This window comes from Sebastes fasciatus, chromosome 18 (assembly GCF_043250625.1).
Source record: "Sebastes fasciatus isolate fSebFas1 chromosome 18, fSebFas1.pri, whole genome shotgun sequence".
Lineage (NCBI taxonomy): Eukaryota > Metazoa > Chordata > Actinopteri > Perciformes > Sebastidae > Sebastes > Sebastes fasciatus.
Genome location: NC_133812.1, coordinates 2,605,045 through 2,625,423, shown reverse-complemented (window position 1 = coordinate 2,625,423; position 20,379 = coordinate 2,605,045). Strand labels below are relative to the sequence as shown.

General features: G+C 42.1%; 1 protein-coding gene and 1 long non-coding RNA gene across 3 annotated transcripts in view; one reads left to right on the top strand and one right to left on the bottom strand.

Moving 5' to 3' along the window:
- The window catches only part of LOC141756264 (uncharacterized), a 214,979-nt gene that overhangs the window by 64,793 nt on the left and 129,807 nt on the right, over positions 1 to 20,379 (top strand). The window lies entirely within an intron of this gene.
- On the bottom strand, positions 2,318 to 15,988 carry LOC141756256 (serine/threonine-protein kinase pdik1l-B). Of its 2 annotated transcripts, XR_012591423.1 has the most exons (5): positions 15,800 to 15,988; positions 14,071 to 14,773; positions 11,803 to 12,028; positions 3,445 to 4,161; positions 2,318 to 3,361 (listed from the first exon to the last, which is right to left on the bottom strand). XR_012591423.1 is itself a non-coding variant. In XM_074615851.1 (4 exons), exons 2-4 carry the CDS (start codon positions 14,737 to 14,739, stop codon positions 3,923 to 3,925), a joined length of 1,134 nt encoding a protein of 377 aa, XP_074471952.1. In that variant the 5' UTR covers positions 14,740 to 14,773; positions 15,800 to 15,988; the 3' UTR covers positions 2,318 to 3,922. The 2 variants fall into 2 exon arrangements, 1 of the variants encoding a protein (XP_074471952.1); XM_074615851.1 differs by having other exon boundaries at positions 2,318 to 4,161.

Below are 20,379 nucleotides of genomic sequence, written 5' to 3'. Positions count from 1 at the left end.
TCTTGGTGCCTTCGCCATCTTGGCTTTTGGCAGTCTTCATCTTGGTGCTGTCTCCATCTTGGAACCGTCGCCATCTTGGTGCTGTCGCCATCTTGGCTTTTGGCCGTCACCATCTTGGTTTTTGGCCGTAGACATCTTGGTTTTTGGTCGTTACCATCTTGGTTTTTGGTCGTCACCATCTTGGTTTTTGGTCGTTACCATCTTGGTTTTTGGCCGTCGCCATCTTGGCTTTTGGCCGTCGCCATCTTGGTACCGTCACCATCTAGGCTTTTGGCGGTCTTCATCTTGATGCTGTCTCCATCTTTGCTTTTGGCCGTCTCCATCTTGGTGCCGTCTCCATCTTGGAACCGTCGCCATCTTGGTGCCGTCGCCATCTTGGCTTTTGGCCGTCGCCATCTTGGTTTTTGGCCGTAGACATCTTGGTTTTTGGTCGTTACCATCTTGGTTTTTGGTCGTTACCATCTTAGTTTTTGGCCATCACCATCTTTTGGCCGTCGCCATCTTGGCTTCTAGCCGTCTTCATCTTGGTGCCGTCTCCATCTTGGTTTTTGGCCGTCGCCATCGTGGCTTTTGGGCATCGCCATCTTGGTGCCGTCGCCATCTTGGCTTTTGGCAGTTTTCATCTTGGTGCCGTCGCCAAATTTGGCTTTTGGCCGTCGCCATCTTGCTTTTTGGCCACAGACATCTTGGTTTTTGTTCGTTACCATCTTAGTTTTTGGCCGTCGCCATCTTGTTTTTTTATCGTCGCCATCTTGGTTTTTGGCCGCCGCCATCTTGGTGCCATCGCCATCTTGGTTTTTAGCCGTCTTCATCTTGGTGCCGTCTCCATCTTGGTTTTTGGCCGTCGCCATCGTGGCTTTTGGCCATCGCCATCTTGGCTGTTGGCAGTCTTCATCTTGGTGCTGTCTCTATCTTGGCTTTTGAACATCTCCATCTTGGTGCCGTCTCCATCTTGGAACCGTCGCCATTTGGCCGTCGCCATCTTGTTTTTTTGCAACCTGAAGAGGGTGGAGCTAAGTACAACCGAACGCTGAATTAGACATTTTTAGGTGACCAAAATGTTACAGTTAAAGCTTTGTTTATACTCGCGCGGGATGGCGTGCAAACGAAATATTATGTGGATAAGCAAGAAGTCAACAAGTGCCGCTTCTTTCCCCAGTGTGTTGCCTATTTCTTTCCAAGTATTTAATGACACGTGACTGTCCCTGTGGTCATGTGACTGTCCCTGTGGTCATGTGACTGTCCCTGTGGTCATGTGACTGTCCCTGTGCTCTCTCATGGAACAGTCGTAGAGATGTCTGTACAGGCCAACCTGCTCGGCTAGTCTTCCCTCGAAGGCGTCCATGCTGAAAAGCGCGGCACACGCAGTTGGCAATGTAGTTAAGACCAAGCTTCGCGACAGCTTGTAGAGTCTTCACGCACCACACGGAAGCCATGACAATGTCATTTTCTGGCGCCCGCACCCCGCGCTGGCTTAACTACGGCGACCATTAACCAGACTTTACTTAAAGCAGCAGTAGTCAGTATATTATTGGCATCATTCGGCAAAAATTCCATAATAACCTTTCAGCATATTGTAATTCAAGTGTTCTGAGAGAAAACTAGACTTCTGCTCCTCCTCATGGCTCTGTTTTCAGACTTTAGAAAATCTAGCCCATCTTGCAGATGCCGTTAGGAGCACCGGAGGACACCGGAGGACACAGGGGAACATGGTTTTTTTCAGGTTACCCGTTTCATGTTCTACTGTCACGATATAGCAACCGTTTTATAAAAATAACTTTTGTTTTAATCATATTTGCGCCAATCTCGCCTACTGATGCTTTAACTGTGGTTACCAACAACGCCGTGGCAGCCCCGCCCTAAAGCATCCCCTGCTTTATGGTCTATCTGACTCTAAATGGGACCATCATTTACTAAATGAACATCATGCGGTATTGAAGAAGACTGGAAACTAGAGATTGAGACAATAAAGTCGTGTTTACAACATTTCTCAGTAGACATTGTAAAAATGAGTTTATGCAATCATTAGTGAGAAGTAGGCTCATTTTCTCATAGACTTCTATACAATCAGACTTCCTTTAGCAACCAGAGGAGTCGCCCCCTGCTGGCTGTTAGAAAGAAAGCAAGTTCAAAGTACTCCTGCATTGGCTTCACTTCTCAGACCTGGAGGTAGCCCAATCATGTTGACTCAAATCCATCACACATTTTGAGGCTGTACTCCACCTTCTCTACATATAATGTATTTGGAGTAATGGAATGACCTGTTCGACATCTGTTGCTAACAATTAAGAGTTGTTTAGTGTCACAAAGGTAGTATTTATTACTTTACTCTATTTATTTGGTTCACTCACTTTACATATTGAAGACATCTGGTAGCCCAGTGAACTCTTAGATACATGCTACATCAATGTGAGGTGGAAATATTTGGGTAAGATAATAATTATAAAATAATTACATGTTAGCATTTTTCAACACGTTGTTATGTCCTGGCTCTGGGACCATAACAGATAAGGAAACAAACCGCGAGGGAGTAACTACAAACAAAGATTTATTTAAAGGTCCCATATTGTGCTCATTTTCAGGTTCATACTTTTATTTTGTGTTTCTATTAGAACATGTTTACATGCTGTAATGTTAAAAAAACAACATTATTTCCCTCATACTGTCTGCCTGAATATACCTGTATTCACCCTCTGTCTGAAATGCTCCGTTTTAGTGCATTTCAACTTTGCTAGGCAACAGTTTGGGTCCATGTTTACTTCCTGTCAGCTGATGTTATTTACATACACTGCAACAGGAAATAACCTGGGACACATTTAGAATGTTTACGTTTAAAACCGTGTAATGGTCTAAATATTGTATATTTGTGACATCACAAATGGACAGAAATCCTAACAGCTTGTTTCAAACGCACAATTTCTGAATACGGGCTGTGTACTTCTACGTATATTGAGCGTTTTTGATAGTTTAACAGTATTTATAAAGCACTTAAACCTGCTTTATAATATAAAATCTCACTTTTTACAATATGGGACCTTTAACAAAAGTTTGATCAAGTTAACAAAGATAACACAAAATATGAATCGTAACAAATTAAGCCGACAGAAAAACAGGCCACCAGGATTAATTAAAAAAATGTTAAAGCAAACTACACAACAAAAGCGATCGCTGACGGCACCCGATGGTGCCAGGGGAATGAAGTCCGTGGACTCTGAGGATGGGGGCGGGTCTTATAGACCAGAGAAACCGTGGCCGGCCATCTCCAATCACCTGATCCACCTTCACCTCCAACTCAAACCAGCCAGGGACCAGGAACACTGCAACACACAGGCACAGCACAGCACCAAACAGTACACCAGCCCTGGAAGAGACCCTGGATGGGGCCCTGGAAGAGGCCCTGGAAGAGGTCCTGGAAGAGGTCCTGGAAGAGGTCCTGGAAGAGGCCCTGGAAGAGGCCCTGGAAGAGACCCTTGGGCCGTCACAACGTAAAAACCTCAATGGCCACAAATCCAGTAAAAATGAACACCCGAAAAGAAGCTTACACAAAAAGCAGCAGCAGCAATAATCCCTTGCATTTCATTTCAGTCATATGTACACATTAAAAATTGATTTTCTATGTCAAGCGTTCAAAGCCTCGCAACAGCGTGGCTCCTACATCAAACAGAGCTTGAGTGAGTCCGACTAGATCTCTACATGGACTCGTTTTGTGTTTTTCCCTTTATGTGGCTCACAGTTTAGAAATTGAGCTTCTGTTTCAGTGCCAAGAAAAGCACCTGCAATCCCACATAATCATACATATTTCTTCCCTGCGGCAGTAAAGTGGCTATTGCTTACACGTGTAGGACGCACTGCAGTCGGGGGGGTCCGCCGTCAATATTTCCATGTAGCGCCGACGGTGGTTATAGCCATTAAGTGCACTTTGTCAGTGGGAGTCCTCTTTCAGAGCAGAGCGTACTCTGGCCTCCAGCTGGTCCGCCGGGGGGCGAGCGTCCGGGTTTGAGGCGAGCATGTCTAAAAGCAGGGTGCACACGGCCGGACCGGGAGGGGGTGGCAGCGGGGGCGCTCTCTTAAACTTCGTGGGGATCCACAACTGGAGGTCGGCGTTCTCCCACAAAGCTTCCCCCAGCGGCATCAACCAGCGACCCTTGCACACGTAGGCGCCTAAAGAGGGAAACACAAAGGGGAGACGCTGTTCGGTCATCATGCAGGAGGTTCCTGGCTGACTGTAGGGAGCCACTTTATGTCAGTGATTATGGGCCACATCTGTATTTGCAAGTAGTCAAGTGGCTACTGGTGTGACGTATTTCTAGGAATTGCCAATAGAGCCCCAGTGCTTTTTTTAGTTTTCCAAGGACAAAGAAAAGAGGAAATATAAAACAAATGTTATTTAAAAATTAGGGCTGTCAATCAAGAAAAATATATAATTGTGATTAATCACGATTGTTATTAATTAATCACGTTGGAAACCCGCTTAAGTTACTCAGACTACGTGTGCGGCAGCAAGCACGAAGCCTCCGGCAATGCTAGAGCTGCTAACGTAGCACAAACACACACACTGTTTGTTGGACACTCGCTAAAGTTTCGCCGGGCAGACAAAGTATCGTTAATCCGGGCAGACACACAGCTGACAACCTGTTAAACTAAACTAAATGTGTGGTGGAGACTTTTACTGGGAAAGTGGCTGCATGTCCGCGACACTACACGCAGCATCGGAGCTGCTAAGTTAACGCCCCCGGACGGTGAACTGGAGACTCCCGTCAACCAATATCTGTTGTGCTCCTGCAGCTGGTACGAGGCACAAATCTTGTCGGTTAAAGGTTAATAATCGGTTAACGAGGGTCGGTTATCGGTTAACAACATTTTTCAAAATGAGCATCCATAGTCCAGTGTCTAGTTTAGTTGTTGCGGTCCTACTGGATACACACAATGGCTTTTGGTGAGTGACACAGAATATAAACGAAAACGCCACAGGCTTTATTTTTCCTAAAGGCCCCGACATACCGAGCCGACGGTCGTCTGTCTGACAGTTTGGGGCCGTCAGTGAGCGTCCGTCGGTCTAGTTATTGCGATGTGTCCCGCTGCACTGCAAAGGGTGCAAGCAAAACCCCAGCAGTGCCGTTGTATTGGAGCCGTTTTAGGAGTACAAGTACGAGTACATGAGCACAGTATCGGACCCGATACCCAATGCTGGTATCGGTGCATCCCTATATCTGATCGTTCCAACACACGGATATTTTCACAACGACAAGGCCATCTGGAATGAAGCTAAGCGGTGAGTTAGAGTGGTGTGAAAATGGTCGGCAAACGCCTCTTTGTTTCATGTACGTATCATAACAACGGCTTGTATACCCGCCGTCCTCGGTCTTCTGGTTTCCCTTTTTGAATGACGAATACAGACTACCGCCGCCTGCCGGTATGGAGAGATATTTCCTCTCACGCAGGCGCAGAATGCACGTGCTAACTGGCCGTCAGCTGTCGTCTTTGTTCAAATGCAACTTGTCGGCCGAGACGAAGACGACGTGAGGCGACGCAGCGGTCGGCCTTCATCGCCGCTAGATCTCTGATGTCGGGTTGTTGTGTCTGGGCCTTAGGTTGACGTCTTCTCAGGACTGCGCACGTGTACAAAGCCTAAAGCTGTATCCCAATTCCATACTACATACCAATTGTAAGCAGGTCTAATCAGTATGCATAACTACAGCACTGCAGAGCACGAAGGAAACGGAGCTGCTCACAGCTGGAGAAAAATTAAACCAATTGTGGCGGTTGATGAAACAGCTCCATGAACGCCTCACAAAGACAACAACAGACAGGCTTATTATTACATTTTTGGTCTCTCTGTCAGTAAAGAATTTGTGTGTAGTGTCACTCTCCTGTGCGTTTTGTTGAGCGGTACAACCAGTAAAAGCCCTGCACACTCACACAGGTGGTTTAAATGGATGTGGCTGATTAGACCTCAGAAGTTGGGCAAAGTTGAAGTACTGAGATGAGCTTTCTCTTCTTTCTTTCATATCGTTATGACATTAATAATTCGGGGTTTGGTCTGCTGATCAGAATAATTGAGAAACGTGAATTGGTCATTTGTCTTTATTTGACATTATCTAGACTAAATGATTAATCGACAAAAATTAGTAGATTAATGAAGAGGGGAGAATAAAATCATTAGTTGCAGCCCGCCTCAAAAAATGTAGGAGGATTATCCTGAAAGTAATTAAAACGCATCAATTGTTACTTAATCTCAAGGTTTCTTGTAGTCCGTTTTCAATTTTCTAGAGAGTATAATTGTGTTTTAATGGAGCGCTGTTAGTAACACATCTGTCATGCAAGTCTTCTTCCCCTGATGATGCTCTGCGCTGAACCCTGACCTAAACACTTGAAGTGAAGTCTATAGTCAAGTGCAGGAATGAACCCATACCAATATTGGCCCGATACTGACTCAAACAGCTGGATCGCGTAACGGTGACAACTGGGACTGGATATCGTTTAAAAAATGATGATGCCAGTACAAATACCGGTACCCTTAAAGGACCAGTGTGTAACAATTAGGGGAATCTATTGACACAAATAGAATATAATATTAATAAGTACGTTGTCTTTCGTGTTTAAATCACCTGACCATAACAATCGTTGTGTTTTCGTTAGCTTAAAATGAGTCATTTATATCTACATAGGGAAACTCCTCTCCACGGAGTTTGCCATGTTTCTACAGAAGCCCAGAACGGACAAACCAAACACTTAACTTTTCCTGCTTGGGCCGGAGTCGATAACGTTACTCATTCCTCTTTCTTTCTCTCTCTTCACCACATACTCTACGTACTGGCTCTGCTCCAAATGACCTACAACTGGCTCAAGATAGGGCCATTCGCGTTTTCACGTGGGCCACCGTAGTTCTTCTACACTCCTGGCACACAAGAGAGGCTTCAGTTGGCTGCAATCTGCAACCTCACTGCTAGATACCGCCAGATCGTACACACCGCTCCTTTAAAAGAGGTATCAAGTACCGATACCCAGCCCTAGTGACAATGGGGCCAATCTATTTGATTCAAGTCTATACGTGCTGTATATACTATCGACTGCTACAGGAATGAGTCATAAAACCAGGAAATGAGTTAGCATGTTAGCACTTCCGGTTCCCTCGTCTGGAAGTCAATGGGTTTTTAGTTAGATGCCTGAAATAAGGTCTGTGGTTAACACAAGCTGAGGAGATTTAAATACATCAATAAATATTCCACTCATGAATTTTGAAGCTTTTACGTGTTTTAAGAAAGGCGGTTACTAACAAATGGCTAAATGAGAGTACAAAGCGTCATAACGCCGATCACTGGTCTGCCTTTAGCTTAATGATGGTCACATGAAGCGGCCGTGGTGTAGTTTGTTTACAGCCAAGATGAGTTAGCTTTTTACTTCTGGCGATTGCATTCACCCTTCAAAAATCATAAAAGTGGTGTTCATTTGTGGAGATTATTTTACGGAACAAAACGTATAAGTATGTATCATAAACGTTTGTTCGCCACAGAGCTTATTTTCTGGCGTATGGAATTTTAAAATGGAAAAATCCCATTGGCTTTTTGTCGAGGGAACCAGGGCGATGCTAACTTCCTGAATGGCCTACAAAAATACGTCATCCCTGCATCACTCTGTACATTAAATACTAGAATTGTAAGTTTTGACCAATTTGTTGTTGCCTTATAAAAGGTTTACGTTTGAATTGTTAATCCTGTTCATTTTGAAGATTTTTTTGACCAAGTTGCTGATGATAAATTGTAATTTATCACTTTAATAATAAGTAACAATTCAATAAATTTATATCTATGTATTTATTTGTTACATTTTGTCAAGTCTGAGCCTTACACATAACAGAATGATCCCAGTAACTTCCACACAGTGATGGTACGTGTCCACAGGGGCTCTTTTTTATCGCGAGGGGACGCGCTGCTTCCCATCATTGGACGCTTGATGGGCTGTCACTAGAAACAAGGCTCTTCCCACCTTGTGAGAAGCATTTTCCCTCCGTGGGCAGCTGCTGCTCCCAGCTTTCAAACCGACAACAACATGGCGGCTTGTTTGGAAATTTTTTTCTCTTAATTCACGAAAATAGTTTCTGAAAACATCTGAGGCGAGAAATAATCTACGCAGCTGTTGAATGTGTTGAATCAAAGTTTATTTTGAAAGATCCACGGGAGTTTCGAGAGGCGGCGAGTTGCGTCGGACGCCCGTGATTTGCATAAACTAGCAAACTCATCTTTATGCAAATGAGGAGCGGGCGTCGTGACGCTCCGTCTCTCGAATCGCGCCGCCACGCTACCACAATGCATTGCACGGCTGCTTACATAGACAATGAGTGGGAAGCGTGGAACGGACGGAGCCTGTGGACACGTACCATGAGGCATACAGCTCATTAATTAAACACTGGTATCTAGGGATGCTCATTTTGAAAAATGTTCTTAACCGATAACCGACCCTCGTTAACCGATTATTAACCGTTAACCGACAAGATTTGTGCCTCGCATGCAGCGGTGCGCCAGCTGCAGTGTATGATCACAACAGACAACTGAGTCCCCAGTTCACCGTCCGGGAGCGTTAACTTAGCAGCTACGCTGCGTGTAGTGTCGCGGACATGCAGCCACTTTCCCAGTAAAAGTCTCCACCGCACATTTAGTTAAGTTTAGCAGGTTGTCAGCTGTGTGTCTACCCCGCGTAACGACACTCTGTCTGCCCGGATTAACGATAGCGATTGCCTGATAAACAGTGTGTGTATTTGTGCTACGTTAGCAGCTCTAGTATTGCCGGAGGCATCTTGCTCGCCGCCGCCACACACATACATCAGCGCGGCGTAACTGAGTGTATGTGTGTGTGTGTTGAGTGTGAGGTTGTTGGTGGCGTTCTAGCTGTGATCGTAGGTGTAGCAGTGTGTGTACAGTTTATTTGTCGCTGAATAAATGCTATGAAACTACAACTCCTCCACTCCGCTCTAGGGAGCCAGAGAGACCGGAGCCAACTTCCTGTATCCTGCAACTCCAGCTCCACCTCTTAAGGTGGGCTGTTAAGGTGGACCAGCTTTTCTCCTTAAAGTGACGAGCCGCTCCTCTGAGCCGCTCAGCTTTTGAATTAATAATAAATATTTCTTTTAACCGATAGCGTTAATCGGTTAAAATGCTTAATGTCGGTTAAGGGTTAAACGATTAATTACGAACATCCCTACTGTTATCGGATCGGTACTCGATGTTGGCCGATACCCAAAGCCCAGGTATCGCTATCGGTATCGGTACTGAATCAGACGGATCGGTGCATCTCTAGTCAAGTGCAGGACTGACCTGGTAAAAGGCCAACAATGATTTCCTAACCTGACTGAGTAAAAAGCTAAGAAGCGCTGGGCTTCAAGGACAAACACAAGAGGCTGTGTGTTGCTCCTTGACTGTGCTCTCTCCGCTCCCCCCCGCCTACTCAAATAACTGTGTGGCTGTGTGGGTCTTGAGAGAGGATAAAGTAAAATAATGGACCATTTTATCTGTCTGTGAAAAGCCTCCAGCTGCCTCTCCCCATTCTCTCACTGACAAAGAGGATTGTGATCGGGGCTGCTGAATTCCATTTTGCCTTTTTTTTTTTTTTGTGTTTTGAATCCAGTGAAGCCCCCTCTCCTCCCTCCGATCATAACCATTTCATTCAGCCTAATGGAGTATCAATGACTCAGGGAGGTTCTCAGGCACTAAACCTGGAGATAATGGTTCATATCTCCCACTGCCCATTTTTTTGTGAATAAAATGAGACATCTGTATAACAGCCATTTCATTACTCTCTGACAGTGGAGCGCAGAGCACAACTGGGCCCTGCGTCCATTAAGACGCTTCCTCATCCTATGGCCACATGGGTCCTGACAGGAAAATAGGACATTAAAAAAAAGAGAGATTAAAATCTCAATGCTGTTCTACACAGCTTTACTGGAATGCTGGTGGAATGCTTCTTCACTGTGCTCATACTGAATTGGCCAGAGTTTTGCAGACCTTATGGCTTCAGTCTCCTACATCAGAAGCTATCTATGCAGTGACAAGTTGACAAGAACACAGCTGCATCTCTGCAATACCATCAACTACGGCTGTCAAATTTAACGCCATAATAAAGCGTTAATGCAATCGATCTTTCGAATGTGGTAGTGGACGCAGTCTTAAAGCTAGAGTGAAGATACTGGCATCATATGAAACTAGATACAACCTAAGGAATCCTTTGGTACCAACCATGTCATACTAGCTTGTTGCAAAGAAGGCTAAACTTTAGCGAGGAAAAACTAGCATGGCCATTTTCAAAAGGGGTCCCTTGACCTCTGACCTCCAGATATGTGAATGTAAATGGGTTCTATGGGTACCGACGAGTCTCCCCTTTACAGACATGCCTACTTTATGATAATCACATGCAGTTTGGGGCAAGTCATAGTCAAGTCAGCACACTGACACACTGACAGCTGTTGTTGCCTGTTGGGCTGCAGTTTGCCATGTTATAATTTGAGCATATTGTTTTATGCTAAATGCAGTACCTGTGAGGGTTTCTGGACAATATCTGACATTGTTTTGTGTTGTTAATTGATTTACAATAATAAATATATACATACATTTGCATAAAGCAGCATATTTGCCCACTCCCATGTTGATAAGAGTATTAAATACTTGACAAATCTCCCTTTAAGGTACATTTTGAACAGATAAAAAATGTGCGATTATTTACTATGGATTACTAACTATGGAGAATCATGTGATTAATCGAGATTAAATATTGTAATCTATTGACAGCCCTACCATCAATGTGAAATTAAAAGCACTGAGTTGGGATTCAAGTGTCTTTTTTGTTGTGGTCACCTTTTTATGTTTTGTGTGGACCTCAGGAAGAGTAGCTGATGTTCTGCATTAGAGCGGCAACGATTAACTGATTAATCAATTAGTCAATTACTTATCAACTATTAAATTAATCGCCAACTATTTTGATAATGTATTAATCGGTTTGAGTAATTTTTCAAGAAAAAAAGTCTAAATTCTCTGATTACAGCTTCTTAAATGTGAATATTTTCTGGTTTCTTTCCTCCTCTATGACAGTAAACTGAATATCTTTGAGTTATAAAACAGTAAAACCAGATAGTAAAGTTAGTAAAGACATTTCAGGACGTCATTTTGGGCTTTGGAAAGCACTGATCGACATTTTTTCACCACTTTCTGACATTTTATAGACCGAACAACCAAACGAGAAAATAATCGACAGATTAATCAACAATGAAAATAATCGTTAGCTGCGGCCTTATTCTGCAACAGCTAAAGGGGATCGTGATAAAATCCTAGATGAAAAAGATTTAAAATGAAAGAAACTGGTATCTCACATACTGCCGACAGCATTTTGTGAGTAGGAAAGGCTGAATTACACACTGTCTGCTTTTATTATAAGAAATAGAGCTACTATAATCTATATCAAAATGTACATAGCATTAATCATCCATCTCTTTGCCATTTAGATCATGATTGTACCATCTGCGGTTGATGAAAGTGTGATGTATGGTATGTGACATTTTTAATATGTGCCAGTTAATTAAGTCAAACTCGATTTCAGCGCGATGCGTCATCAACCTGCCTGACCACACACTCAACCTTCTCAACCTTACTGGGAGTGCTCTGACTGGTGATGGAGTCACCCAACAACACAATCCCATATACATGAAGACACTGGCAAAATCTGGATTTATATATTTACATGTTGGAAGTGTAATGGGAGTCTATATCACATATTCTCATTCTCTTTCTCTCCGGTCTTTTCCATTGATTTACTCACCCAGTTGTTCCTGCGTGGCCCCTTCTTCCAGGAAGGTGATTCTCTCCAGGACGGCCCAGAACATCACGCCAAGGGAGAAGATGTCCGCCTGGGCCGTGTAGGTCATTCCACCCCACACCTCCGGAGCCATGTAGAAGTCAGAGCCACAGGTGGAGGAGAAGTGCTGCCTCGTTGGCTCACCGTCCACCAGACCTTCGCTCATCTTGCTCAGACCAAAGTCTGCCACCTACAGGTCATTGAAAAAGAAATACAGCATGCTCTGTGTTGGCATAAAACTTTTTCTTCCTAAATGTATGACTCTAGAACCTTTTCTTTTTTTCTGTATAGTAATTGGCCTGATACCCGATGCTTTATTTTCCCCTTTGAAAAAAAGATATGTAAAGATTTGTAAAGGACATATGGACTCACATTATATTGCATTATGCAGGAAAGGCAATGTTAACTCAGTAGAGCTGAAACAATCAGTCGATTAATCGATTAACCCATCGACAGAATGAATCAGCAACTAGCCTATTTTGATCACCGCTTTAATACTTTAAACTAAATAAAATGCTAAATATCTTTCTGATTCCAGCTTCTCAAATGGGAATATTTGCAGGTTTTCTTTGTCTTCTATGATAGTAAACTGAATATCTTTCGGTCTTGGACGGTCTTGTTTTTAAATTGAATATTGGGCTTTAGACGTTTGAGATTTTTTGTTTTTAGCGATGCTGGTAGCAAAACGTTAATTCTCTATTTTTAGATACATAGAACGAATTTAAAAAGGAAGGAGCTGCCTCGGATACTGGAGACAAATCTCGGGTATGGCTGCCACTATTTTGCCGAAGGCGAGGTGGCTATGCAGAAATACACAATTTCCAAAAATGTGTGCTTGAACTGCCACCATCAACCTCCCTATGTCCACAGTCTTCACAAGATAACTGTTGACCGTGTCATAACATATGAATAAAGCTCATCTCGGTTAACTGTTGTCTGCTGTCTTTATTTGTGTCTAGAACCAGCTGTGCATTGAGAAAGTAGAGAAGAAGAAAAGTGGGCGTTCCCTTACGCCACGAGCCAATCAAAGTAGAGCGTAACAGGAACACCCCTCCGCGACTTCAATCAGACCTGCTTTTTCAGGGAGACGGGCTTAAAGAGACAGGCGCCAAAACTGAGTGTTTCAGACAGAGGGTGAATACAGGTATATTCAGGCAGACAGTACAAGGAAAATAAAGTGTAAAGTGTTTTTTGAACATTACAGCATGTAAACATGTTCTAGTAGAAACCCAAATTACAAGGACAAACCTGAAATAAGCATGATACGCCTTTAAATAAAGAATTTAACCCCCACAAACAATCTGCATGAGTGCTTGGACCTGGAATTTTACTTTCTGACCACGGAGTATTGGGGCCACCTTGAGGAAAAATGAAATAAATCGGAGATTTCGAGAATAAAGTCATAGGTTTACGAGAAAAAAAATAGTAATATGAGAAAAAAGTCAGACGTTTACTAGAAAAAAAGGTGTAATATGAGAATAAAGTCATACATTTAAGTGAAAAAGTTGTAGTATTATGAGAATAAATTCATAATATAAAAAGCAGTAATTTGACGTGTTATTTTAGAGGGGAAATAAAGCAGCGTGCCGCCTGTGTGAAAATGAGGAACGTGGATCATCTTGTGAAGTTCTACTTTAGTTTAGGTTCCACAAATAACCAAATACTTCATCTTTTGGCTCATCAGCACCACATTATCATCAGTATCAGGACCTTGAAGAGATTGTGCAAGAAACTGTGTTTATTCTGAAGAAAGAACCACACGGACCTGATGGGGAAACCGACTCTTTTGTTGAGGAGGAAATTACTTTTTTCTAGTAACGTTATGACTTTATTCTCGTAATATTACGACTTTATTTCTAGTAACGTTATGACTTTATTCTCGTAATATTACAACTTTTTTTCTTGAAATAGTATGACTTTATTCTCATTAAATTACGACTTTATTCTCGAAGTCTCAAATGAGTTTCCCCTCAATGTGGCCCTAATACTCCATCGTATATAACTCCTAACATGCACCAGATAAAGATTTTCTCAGTATTTTGTATTTCAGCTGTTTTGGTACACCAGGGTAAGGACTGCATTTTTATTCTCAAATATTAGTTCAAATTGCTTTTTATAATATTGTTTATTGTGTTTAAGTACTACGATGCTTTCAAATTCTCCATCAAGCTGTGTACCGTCTATGCCACTTGATCTGACGTAAACATTGTCACGTCACAGCGGTCTGCCTACCTTGACAACGGGGCCTCTTGGTGTCACACAGACCAGCACATTGTCAGGCTTCAGGTCTCGGTGGGTGATACCCAGATCATGCAGGAAGGCCACGGCGCTGCAGAGCTGTCGCACCACACTGTGGTTCACCTGGGAGTCTGGTGGCCTGGAGAGCAGGTACTGGTTCAAGTCGCCCCCATCACAGTACTCCATCACAAGCCACAGGGCCAAGCAGCGAAGAGGCTGCTCTTCCTCCCTCTGGGCCGGCCTCTTCTTGGCTCTGTTTTTAGGCCTTTGTGGGGTTGTAGAATCAGATGATATAGTCTTGTCCTGAGGCTTAGGCCTGGCCTGCTGGGTGTTGGTCCTTTCCTGACTTTGTTGTGCTCCCACTACAATGCCCTTCAGCACGGTCTCAACTAGACGTGGAGGTAGTTTCCCTGGTTTTAAGGGCTTCAGGCTTCTCGGCCCAGTCTGCAGGAGGCAGCTGTGGAGTGCAATGACATTGACATGGTTCTTGGCAGTGGCTCTCATGGCCCACAGCTCTTGCAGGTAGAGCTCAATGCACTCCGGGTTGCTGCAGGGCAGCCGCTTGATAGCCACCCTCTGTCCTGTTTTGGCCATATGACCCTCAAAGACCACACCATAGCTGCCTCGTCCGACCTCCCTCTCTAACGTGTAGAGTTCCTCCATCTCTCACAGGGTTGGCTGGGGCCTAATGGGAGTGCTAAGAAATATTAAATAGCTCATGTTAGCAGGACAAGTAAAAAATGACATGTAAGTTGGCGTTAATGTACAAAATCATGAAGTGAGTGACTGGTATTATCAACAATATAAAGTTACGTAGCACTGAGACCACTGAGGTGCGACACAGAACGTCTGTCCTACCAGTGACCATCAGACTATACAGCTCCTACCTCTTTCGCAGGAAGGACAGCTGAAAACAGCAAACACTGACAACAAATATAATATCAATATCATGTGCAACACTTCTTTTTCCATTCTCATGTGCAATATCACTGTTCATTGTGTGCAATATTAATGTCCAACATGTGCAATATCACTTATTTTTCTGTTTGTTAGCTTACTTTACCTTTTTTATTTTACTTATCTTATTTACTCATTTTACTAAATGTATCTTACTTAATTGTTATTCTATTAGGCACTGGGGCTAGAAATAATTAAAAATATATATTTTATACACTTGTATTTTATACACTTGAACTTGTTGTAATTTTGTTGTTGAGCAATCTCTGGCACACGAATTTCCTTCGGGATTAATAAAGTTCTATCTTATCTTATCTTATCTTAAATTAACTGTAAAATAGCTAGCAAACTTGTAGCTGCCTGCAACACTTTTAACTAGACTAATGTTTAAGTTTAGGTTGTAACGGAAAGCCCCAAAGTTAAGCCGCGGATGCTCAGCTAGCTAATTAAACTCAGTTTAGTGTAACGTAACGTGTAACGTGATGCGTAACGTGATGCGTAACATGATGCGTAACGTGATGTGCTAGTTAGAGCTACTGAACAGTTAACGTTACTCCCCAAAGAACTTCGCTTTCTCCTTTGTTTGTTTGTTATCGACACACCATGTATTGACGTTACACAAATTATTTGAATCTTCAAAGTGGCCTCGAGGGAATATGAAATAATTCCCTGAATATGTTTAACATGGTGCTGTCTGTCAGCAGCCTCTATATACACACAGAGCTCTCTGGCTAGAAGAGCTCCGTTATCTTCATTTCAAACTCACCTACAAGACTTCAGCTCACATCACCAGCAGCGAGATGACTGAATATGCAGTCTACTCGATTGACAACCCGTCTCGCACCATATCCGACGAATTTGTATTATTTATTGTCAATAAAAAACTAAGAGAAAACGGCAGAGAAAAACAACAACACTAAACTGCGATACACTTCCGCGTCTACATTCAGAGCGTCCCGCTCTTTGTTTACGTGCGTTGTGATTGGCTGCAGGAATTCAGTCGCGTGTTGTGATTGGTTGGTAGTTTCGAATCATTCAAGCCACCGCAGGTTGGCTGCAACTGCTGAAGAGGAAGTTGTCACACATACTGTCAGCTGGGTTCATGGTTGTTAAAGGTATGGAAACGGAATATTATTTCAGAAAGAATGACAATAAGTCAAGGAAGCATTTATTTTAAGGGATTACAATATATTTTCACACAATACAATTATATTAACTCAAATATATAATGCTAAACGACGCAGTTTTGCAAGGTTTGTCACACACCGTCAGTCAGTTCGAAGTGTGGACGTTAGCTTAGATTCCTATCTGTGCCATGCAATGGTTGAGTATTGAAATTTCACTTATGATTAAGAATGTTTTTAAATCTGCTGAATATTATTTACCATTTTATTTATTTATTAATTATAATCATTATTATTATTATTATTTATTTTTTATTGCTATATAATTATAATTTTGCAATATTACCAACTATCAGGCACATTAAATATACTTTGCTCAGAAGTGCTGATGGTGCCTTACTAAAGTGGTGCATCTGAATAATCTGAATAGATAGTCTTTTATGACTTGTCTCAAAATTATTGGACCATTATTATAATTATAATTATAATTATAATTGTTATAATTATAATTATTATTATTATTATTATTATATAATTAATATTACAAAACTTTATAATTTTGCCATATTTTGAAGAACTATCAGGCACATTAAAGAGATACACATTCAATCTTTTCTCAGAGGTCTATTTTCGTGGATTCACAATTCAGGACACATTAGACTAAAATATGTGCTTCAGTGGGTCCTCAGTTTTCGGTACTTACAGGCATTTTGTAAAAAAAAAACACATGATAGAAGTGCTGATGCTGCCTCACTGAAGTGATGCATCTGAATAGATAGTCTATTATGAGCTGGGACACTTTTGTAATCAAGCCATTTAATTTGACAAAAAAAAGCACTGGAAGTGCGACAAAAAACAAAAAAAACGTCTCTCATTGCTGCAGTCCCATTTAATCACAGAAGAGCATCTGAACAACACACACATACACACACACAGTGAGTGGGTGCTGCATCAGTATCGACTGTTTTTTGGTGGTGGAGCGGCAACCGTGGTGATGATGACAGATAACAGCATTGGTGTGTGTGTGTGTGTTTGTTCTTCTGAGAGAATATAATAGGAAACATGGTGATTCATTGCATTGAAGCACACTAAAGGAAAAAAACAGCTTTGAAGCGTATGTGTGTGCAATATGTGCGTGTGTGTGAGTGCTTATGTGATACATAGCTTTTATCAGCAATGCCAATCATGAATACTCTTCATTACTTGAGGAAGATGGAGTCAGTCACACTTGACTTGTTTTTATCTTGAAGCACACGCCCTCTATTCTATTATCATATCTCACTAGCTGTGACAGGTATTTGGATGCAGACATTGGGCATAATATAGAGTGCCTGGAGAATTTATTAGGGAATATTTTGTGGGAACAGAAATTAATTTCCTGACAAATTCAATAAAGCATCCCGGGCACCCAAAAAGATGTTGTTAACGAGTCCAATAAGAATTATAGTTTTAATCACCTCTGTTTTCAGACTAATCGTGTTTCTGTGGGGGCTTTGTGTGCTAATTATGGAGTCCACCAACAGGAGGGGCAACAGTAATTATTTCCTTGATTGAGGTCAGAACCCTTGCATTTAATCCTGAGGTTTCTACCGCACCCCCCACACAAGAGTAAACATCTTCTCAGCATCCCGCACTCAATTTCACAGCAGTCACTCTTTTACAAATGATCATTTTCCTCCTCAGTAAGCCAGCTTTTCACAGGAGAGTCTGCCACATTGTCTGCCACCACTTTCACGTCTTTCCAGCGGCCTTGGCATTATGTTATGAGAAAGAAAGTGCTTTTTTCTGGTTCCAGAGGCCCCAAGATATCTGGAGGGAGTTATGCAATAAGATCGATACATACAAACACGTGAAATACTGCTGTATGTCTCGCTGAACGCTTACGCTCTGAAATAAAACTTTTTCCGGCGGTTGACGCTGCAGATTTTCCCAGCAGAGGGGTAATTCTTCTTCCGCGCACAATTAAAGCAGCTTTTTTGGGATGAAAATGCAATTCTTTTCCCGGCAAAGTTCATTTGTTCAGCCCCACTGTTAATAACAGTCACTTGTGTCTTGACAGATGAAAGCCCAGAGCCGCCATAAACCTCCCCTGGTTGCACGTCGTTGGGTTTAGGATGGTAAAACACCTCATGCTGGATGAGGCGGAGAGGAGACGAGGAGTTCAACTTGAACAGCGGATATGATCCGAATAACGGTCTGTGTTGGCAGAGAGCCCACCAGCCATCCTTGGAACCACTTTGGGCTCTTAAAAAACATCTCCTAAATCTAGTTGTTAGCGTAGGAAGGAAAAGTATAACTTGGTGTCGGATCCATTAAAAAGTGGAATGTACTATATATGCAAATTTATGTATATGCAAATTTAGGGAACTACCGCCAAGTGCTTATGTCTCTTTACTGGAAAATAGAGTTCATTATAGGGAACTGTCTTGGGACAGATAATAATACTGATTGCATAATAAGTTCGGCTTTTATGTCAGCCATCATTCACTCCATTTTTTTTTTTAAAATGGTGCAAAACACATCACAGTACCTATAGTGCAATGTGTTGCTTCTTTCTTATTAAAGCCTTTTATTCAGGGCCGGCACTAGCCCTTTTGGTGCCCTAGGTGAAATTCGGAATTGGAGCCCCCAAAACTAGGGATGCACCGATAACGATACCGGATCAGATATCAGGCTTATACTTACTCAAGTAGCTGGATCGGGTATCGGTGACAATGGGGCCGATCTATTCACTTCAAGTCTGTGTTTATATTCTATACACATTATATACTGGAATTTTAATTCCTTTTTAAGTTTTGACCAATATTTCGCTGCATTAAAAAGGTTTACACTTGAATTGTAATTTTTTGTTAATTTTGTACAATTTATTATTTTAATAATAAATAACAATTCACTAAATGTATATTTATGTATTTATTTGTTAAATTTCGTTTTACAAAGTTAGGAAAGCGATGTTTGAGTCAAGCCTGATGTTGCCTTACACATAAATGAATGATCCCAGTCACTTCCACACAGTGAGGCATACAGCTTATTAATTAAACACTGGTTTCATATAGGTACTCGGTGTCGGCTGATACTCAGAGCCCAGGTATCGCTATCGGGACTGAAAAAGTTGGATCGGTGCATCCCTACCCCCATTCTCCGCCGGTGGTGCCACCACCCTAGGGTTAGGGATCAATCCCCTAAAACCCTAACCCTAGCCCCGTAAACCGCAACACACATCAGACATCACAATGGTTTTAAGACAAAAATTAAGATTTCTATTTTCATAAATAACTAGCACTAACCAGAAGGTGGTGCCCTATAGGCGACCGCCTATATGGCCTACATGCCTTGAGCCGGCCCTGATTTTATTCATCATTCTCTGATTCGTGATGAAGGCTGATAAGAATACTTATTTATCACTTTCCATTGAAAAAAATCAATACGTTTTTTATTATGAACCCTCTACAGGCTTCAATGTTGTGATATGGCTGTTTAGAAACCAATTACACATTTCTATAGAAGATTATTCTAATCCTCATGGAGAATTAGTGTATAATGAAAGCTTCAGTCTTAGACAACACTGGAACGGGTTGGGCTCTACTCCAGGCCAGAAATATGTACCTTTTTTTAAAGATTATCTTTGGAAATAATAACATTCTCCCTTCAAAAATTGATACTTGGGTTCATTTTATAGATCATATGAATGTCAAAAACCTCAACAACAGCGACAAAAGAGCAACCTCTCTGACGAAACTCTCATATCTCTAATTTTTATATAAATTGGAAAAAAAATATATATTTTCAGATTGATTACCTTAAATTTTGAGACAATATAGGATTCCAATGGCTCAATTGTCATGACATCTACAAGAAAATGTACAAATGATCCATACCAACACTGGACTTCCAAGGTTTTTAACGTGATGCGGTGCCAAGTTAAGCATGACCTTCTCCGTCATCAAGGTAATCACTGCCTCTTGGCCACCAGAGGAAGCGTTTATGTACACTGGACAGCCAGTGGATAACAGCGATATCAATGACAGACAGGCCTCGCAACGGCTGCTTGTTCTTCTGGGCTCCTTATCTCAGCCTGCAACCGAGGGCTCCGTCTATGTACCCAATTCATCCATCACTATCAGACCTCACACAGGTCCAGGGCCAGCATTCACACTTTAACAGGGAGCTGAAGCCAACGTCAGCTCACAGCGAGGAGGGAGTTGAATTTGAAGTGTGACTT